Source organism: Otolemur garnettii, unplaced genomic scaffold, assembly GCF_000181295.1.
Source record: "Otolemur garnettii isolate 467f Iridium unplaced genomic scaffold, OtoGar3 scaffold00057, whole genome shotgun sequence".
Lineage (NCBI taxonomy): Eukaryota > Metazoa > Chordata > Mammalia > Primates > Galagidae > Otolemur > Otolemur garnettii.
Genome location: NW_003852452.1, coordinates 7184947 through 7191888, shown reverse-complemented (window position 1 = coordinate 7191888; position 6942 = coordinate 7184947). Strand labels below are relative to the sequence as shown.

The following is a 6942-nucleotide window of genomic DNA, read 5'->3' as shown; positions in this document are numbered from 1 at the left end:
CCCCCCCTCGCAGCTGCCTGCTCTCTGAAGCCTTCTCCTCCCCTCTCTCCTGGGGGACCCTTCCCTTCCCACCACATTAGGGGCCCTCCCGGCCAAGGTGGCCACATGTGTGGCAGGCGGGTGGGAGCTTTTTAAGGCCACTTGCCCTATAGGCAGCCAGGCAGGTCCCTGGGGTCTGCACAGGCATCCCAAACCCCTCCAGGTGGCCCACCTTGCCAGCACCCCCACCATGGAGCCCTGGGGGGCCTGCTGGCCTTCTCAGCTGTATCACCCAATGTATAATGTGCATCCTTATTTTTCTCTCAAAAATTTGGGCAAAAAAGCATGCATTGTATACAGCAAAATACAGTAGTTTACTATAACCAAGTCTTCTGGCATGTAACAACTGCCTGCTTCCACCTCAAACTGTGAAAACCTGTCTTTCTACAGTTGGCTATCACGAGTTATTACGTAGTGCTGAATAACAATACTATACTTTAATACTCCTAAAAAAAAAATCCAGTAATTTCTTTTGTTGCAGCTTTCTGTTTTCTTTAAAAATATTTGGGTCCAATGGTAGCTAGAGAAAATCATGAACTACATTTTATCCCTACAAAAGAGCCATGTTAAAACTAATTTTGCAGCCTTGGTGTTTTTGAACTCTGACCGAAACAAAATATTCAGATAAATATTCAGCTTTTAAAATTCTCCATTCATCTATAGCCTGGGAAATGTATAATTAAGGTGTTTAGGTAGACTCTTAGTATTCTGATGTAATGATATATTTAAAAGAGAGAAAAATAGGAAACTTAATACTGTAAAGGTTTTTGTGTTGTTTTTGGTTTCTTCAGAAATTATTTCTATGAATTTTTGGGGGGGGGTGTTTCTGGATAGATTCAAGTTAATATACTAATGTCCCTCAAGTTCTTCCTTATGAGGTAAAAAGACCCAAGCTTAAGGCTGAAATTCTTTAACTGTTCAACAATTTTGTGGTGTGTCATCAAAAGAGGGATGTTTCACATATATTAATTTAGGCTCAATGATCAACATTGTTAAAATTCAGTTGTGGTGAAAGAAAGATCATTCCGACCTTTTCAGGAACCAGCTGGTATACGGAAATTTTGGTCACCATATATTTTAAAAAATGTGATCTTTTCACCATCTTCTTTATGTCACAAAATAAAAGTTCTATTTTCTATGTACTATATATATATATACACATATATTTAGAAAAATATATAAAAAGATAATAAGAGGCAAGTAGAGGTGTGGCTGGCATTTAGCAGGTACACTGAATGCGTTTTGAAGAATTCCACATACTTATTCTGAAAGCACATAATGTCCTACTGAGACAGCTGCAGTGAGCATGGATGTGACAAAATCATTTGCACACCAGTTCCGGCCCCCGCAGTCCTCCATACTGTAGATATGAATGAAAACACTAGGGTAAAATACTCATCTTAAATGCAACACTTTAAATAGAATATATCACAGATTTTTACATTAAATAGAGGAACAACAATTACACTCTCGTTCACCAGTGTCTTCGTTTTCGTGGCACCTTCAGCCTTGGCGTGTCTCCCCTACTTTCCGAGTCTGTTTGGAACAACAAACAATATGCAGTCTGTGGCTTGTTGTATGTGGACTGCGGGCGTTTGCAGAAGAAAGTGGAGGACAGACTAACAGCGCCTCCTGTTCATCCCAGTGCTGGGTCAAACATTGGAGTCTTCGTCTGTGATGCTGGCACTGGGGGAGCGGGCAGCAAAGTCTTTAAACATGTCATCTTCTTTCAACATGTGCTGGAAAACAAGGGGACAGGGAGTCACACCCTGACAGCCAAGACCTCAGAACTAGGCATTCCCCAAAGTCAGGGCAGTCCTTTGGGGTGATTTGGAAAGATATTTTTAGAATAACCTTTTCAATTCATTTCACCAACTTACCGTCAGATTGTTGATGCCTTCTGAGAATGCCCCTATCTGTCTCACTGTCCCCTCTGAATCTTCCATCTGTAAAGAACAAACCATAATGTGACATATTCATTTAATTAATCTCAAGGAAAATCAGCAAAATGAACAAAAGTCTAAAAGAAATAATGCAAACGCTACTGAATAGGGAGGAGGAACAGAACACTTCTGATGATAATCTCTTACTGCAACGATCTGAAGTGAAAAATCAGAAGCAGCATTTCACTGACATAACTAATCTAATGACGTGGGTAACAGTACCAGAGGATCGCTGATTTAGACAGCTACGTGTAGTCCAGTGAGCTTAATCTGAAAAGGTTAGGTAGCACGACCTGTCAATTCCTGACTTATTTTAACATGTAGATTGCCTTCATACAGGATGTATAGGTAGATAGAATAGGTAGGGAGACCTTGGGCAAGTCACGTAAGCTCTCCATGCCTCAGTTTTCTTATCTTAAAATGAGGACAATAATACTCTCTATGTCTTAAGATCACCAGGAGCATTAAAATCTAGTAAGGACTCAGCATAGTACGTGGAATGTAGTAAGCGATCTGAAAGCGTTTACTACTATTTCATCATCTTTATATTTAGTTGTTTGAAGAAAACATCCTTGATTAGCAGACATGGTGTGCACAGTTTCCACTCACTTTCAGGGAGGCATCTAGCTGTACTTACCTGCTCTAGTCGGTCCAGATCATCTTCGTCATACAGGCGCATGTCCAAACCAGGTTTAAATCCCTTCTTAGATGCACTTCCTGACGCGTGTCCCAATTCCATTGGACAGACAAATTCTTCACCATCTTCTTGTTTCTTCTTTCTCAGATTCCCAAAATTGCTGAAGGTAAGTTTCTTTGGCTTTAAAAGAAAAGTGAACAAAAACATCCAGGGATTTGGAAAATTCATGAGACAAGGACGGATAATGTGTAATTTTTTTTGGACAAAGTCTCACTATGTTACCTGGGTAGAGTGCTGGAGCATCACAGCTCACAGCAACCTCAAACTCTTGGGCTTAAGTGATTCTCTTGCCTCAGCCTCCCAAGTAGCTGGGACATGCCACAATGCCCAGCTATTTTTTGTTTCAGTTGTCGTCGTTTAGCTGGCTCAGGCTGGGTTCGAACCTGCCAGCCTCAGTGTATGTGCCTGGTGCCGTAACCAGTGTGCTACGGGCACTGAGCCAGAACCTCACTTTTTTGCCCCTGGTAGAGTGCCGTGGCATCATAGCTCACAGCAACCTCAAACTCCTGGGCTCAAGTGATCCTCTTGTCTCAGCCTCCCAAATAACTGGGAGTACAGGTGCCTGCCACAACGCTCAGCTATTTTTTTAGAGACAGGGTCTTGTACTTGCTCAGGGTGGTCTCAAACTTGTGAGCTCAAGCAGTCTACCTGCTTCAGCCTCCCAGAGTGCTGGGATTACAAGTGTGAGCCACCACACCCGACCTAACATTTAATTTTTTTGCACCTCCCCTCCCCTACATGTGTAATTTAATTATTTACTCTGTCATATTGAGAAAAGCAATTGGATGATAACATTTCTATAACAAAAACAAGAGCATCACAGTCACATAAGTGATTTGTCTAAATGTGATAAATGATCCTTGTTACAAATCTCAGAAGATAAATCTTATTCACATCAACTAGCTGGATGGTCCCTCTGATAAGCAAAATATGCCAAGAACCTTAATTTTGATTAGACAGGACTTAATGCAATGGATTTCTCAGGGCTGAATCCGATCTTTCAAGGTTTCCCATCTAAGCCATTATATTTTCTCTTTGGGTGAGGCTACACTTATCCTATATGCCTGTTCTGCTGCACATAGGACCTGTGACTGCTACAGGAATTCTCACTCTTTTGGAGAAAAAACTTCCAGTGATGCTTAGCAGAGAAACTCCAAGGAAAAAGTGATCCAGTCTAATGAGAATTTAACTGGAACAGACTTCTGCAGAGTTTTCAAACCTGACACATCATTTAAAGGATCCAAAGAGAAGTGGCTTACGCAGATGGGCAAAAAAAAAAAAAAAAGAATTTGGTACATGTTTCTGGAGGAGTTGGTAAATCTTATCTTCACATGAAGTTCGTTGAGATAACATGTAGGAATGATTTCAAAGAAGAACCAATAATCTGAATTTGGTAAGATCCACAAATTTAAGTAAATTAGGAAATACCTAGTTTCTGCTAGTTTTCCTTCAATCACTCCTTAAATACCTTTTCCTAACTTGCAATGCTGGTCAATTATAAGCCAGACAAGCTGAATCTGTGCAAGGAGAAATCTTCCTCTTGTATTTGACTTGGCCATAGGAAAAAGAGGACAGTTGCAACCCAAGTCTCGGGCTGTCTGCATTGGCAATAAATTGATCACAGAAACCACCATGCTCTTTATTATCGTTAACCCCAATAAAATAAATGACTTGGCAGAAACCTTCAAAAATGGATTTTTTCAATAACTCCTAAAGATACACCTTCAACTCTCCTATAAAATTTAGTAAACCTCAGAAGATAGTAAATCAGGTAATGGTCAAAACTGAGCCACTGCTTCAGGCAGTTACTAAATGGTACAAGGTTGAACCAACCTTCACTTTGGCAGTAGCTGTCAGTAGTACATAGTCTGGCAACTCCATGGCGTCTCGCTTCTGGCGTTGGGCCTCAGCACCGATCAGAAGGTTGAAATGAGTAGCCAAATGCCTCCGCAGCAAAGTCTTATTTGGTGGGATGTTCAGTAACTGAGCCATTGTTTCTACATTAAAACGAGGTTCTAGAACCTGTAAGAGAAAACCAAACTAAGATTGTTCAAAGGCCTCATGGGTCAGACACGTTTGCATTGTGCTTTCAACCTGCAAAGCTCTTTCATTTCAGTTATCTCCAACGACCCTGTCAACAGCCCAGGGAGGTGGGCAGGGTATGGACTTTGATCTTTACATATCTTTTTTCATCACTTTGCCTGAGTTACTGAGCGGTAGAGCTGGTCCTGCAATCCAGACTTCAGGCATTACAACATCAGTGCTTTTATCTCTGGGGTGCTGCCTTTGGAAGCCAGCTCCTCATGCAAGCGACATCAATATTCAGAAATACAATCTGTATCTTTGCAGGGGTTTTAAAACATGGTCCTATGAGAATGGCTAGATGTTATGCAACATGAAAGAGGGCAATAAAAGAGAGCTGGGCTCCAATGCAACGTAGAGTTATGGGAGGGACATCAATAAAAATACTCTGAAAGGAAAGATTCCCTAGAAATAATGCAGGAGGGTTGGGTCAGATGATCTTAGGATTAGGACAAGCAAACTGCTAATATCCTACTCATTAGTCTAAAGGAAACCAAATAAGTCAACATTAAGTTGGAACAGAGTTTTACCATGAGTCCACCGTGGACACCACTGCCTCTGAGGTTGGGGGCGTATTCCGCCAAGTCCACGGAGCGCAGCCACTCCATCACCCGATGGTTGGTCCACTGCTGAACCTCTGATGGGGTGATGCTGTTCTATGGGAACAAACAACCACCCAGAGCTTTAGTTGTTGGCCACAGGATCCTGAATATTACGCTCCATGTTCTAAGAAGCTTGCCCCATGGGGCACCGTTCCTCAACATTTCACTCAATGCTTAAGGAAAGGAGAAAAAGTGTGTTTGCTCATTTGAATTCTCTTTTAAAGAATTTACATCACGGAATTTCAAGCTTTCCTTCATACTAATAAATATTGCTTTGGAAAAGAAATTCATTATTGTGGTATTTATGGCTGTGGGCTAAAGAGGCAGGAAAAAAATATACCCAAGAAAAGGAGGAAGCCTCACTGAAAAACAGGCTTTGGTTTTAGTTTCACAAGTGTCGGGTGGGAGATGGGAAAGAAGAAGTACGGAAAAACAAAGTCTAAGAACAAACGAGGCTGGGATTGGGGCCTCCGAGGCTGCCAGCTTCCCCTGCAGGCTCCCAGAAGAAACGAGTCTTAATTTCACACACATGGACAGTCATATGCATGGAGGTGCAGCCTGCAGCCTCAATCTTAAAACGCTACCTCGTCAGACGGCCGCCTCCGCAGACAGTTTGGTTCGAAGTTATTGAGCCTCAGGACCTGGATGGCCCTCTTGATACTCAGATGGTGTAGCACACTCACAACCTTCAAGGTCAGCAAGTCATCCTGGAAGAGAGAAAAGGAGGAGCTCACTGTGCTGGCCCATCGCAGATTTTCTTAGGGCACCTAGGAAAGCTGGAATAAAAGGAGAAGAGTCCCTCAAACCAAGATGCCCCAAGGCTTTGTCTTTTCAAAGCTTTTATTTAGTAACAGAATCCTTTTTCCTGTTCTGAACAAACTCCTCTCCAGAAACCCAGGTTAATGTCATTCCCAAAGGTTCCCCTCTCCTCCAGAGGCTGTGGAATTCCTGTGTTTCCTCCTGAGCTTTGAGAACTTTACCTGCAGCTGGCAGGTAAGATCAAGTGATGTTCACTGTGACCAGGGCTGGTTTTCGGAACTAAGGCACATTATAGTTTGGGGGAAAATCATAGAAATGCTCCTGTTAGAGCAGTTCTCAACCTGTGGGTTGTGACCCACAGGAACTGTATTAAAGGGTTGCAGCATTCGGAAGGTTGAGAACCACTGTGTTAGACTATTCTCTGGCCCTAAAAATCCTCTGTATAGATCCTTATGCTTTATCTAAATGACATTGTGAACAGTTTTGGAAAAATCTTGTCTATCAGTGTAAAGCTTTTGGTGAGAGTTAAGGAGACTTGAAGTTATACTTATGACATATATAACTAATAAACCCTTCAAGGAAAAGCTTTTGCCCGTCTGTGGCCACTGGGAACATTTTCAAATATGCCAAACACACCAAAGCAAATTATTTCAGAAGAAGGTGATTTGGGGGGCAGTGTCAAGATAAGCACCAGTCTACTTCCAAACGCACCCAGAAAATAAACATCCATTTTAGACACACCTTCCTGATAACACTTTTCTTATGAAAAATAAAAAGGAAAAAATTAAGCTACCACAGAAATACTTTTAAGATTAAAATA

At 41.8% G+C, this 6942-nt stretch overlaps 1 protein-coding gene across 11 annotated transcripts in view; it reads right to left on the bottom strand.

Moving 5' to 3' along the window:
• Positions 1-797: 797 nt before the first annotated feature.
• The window catches only part of PPFIBP1 (PPFIA binding protein 1), a 62211-nt gene continuing 56066 nt past the window's right edge, over positions 798-6942 (bottom strand). For 10 of the 11 annotated variants that reach the window (XM_023514685.1, XM_023514676.1, XM_023514679.1 and 7 more), the window contains 6 exons: positions 5948-6070; positions 5292-5417; positions 4513-4701; positions 2620-2799; positions 1920-1985; positions 798-1778 (listed from right to left, as the gene is read on the bottom strand). In XM_023514685.1, coding sequence (XP_023370453.1) covers positions 1692-1778; positions 1920-1985; positions 2620-2799; positions 4513-4701; positions 5292-5417; positions 5948-6070 — 771 coding nt within the window. In that variant the 3' untranslated portion in view covers positions 798-1691. The remainder of the gene's footprint in view (positions 1779-1919; positions 1986-2619; positions 2800-4512; positions 4702-5291; positions 5418-5947; positions 6071-6942) is intronic. The other variant, XM_003792474.3, reaches the window with a different exon arrangement.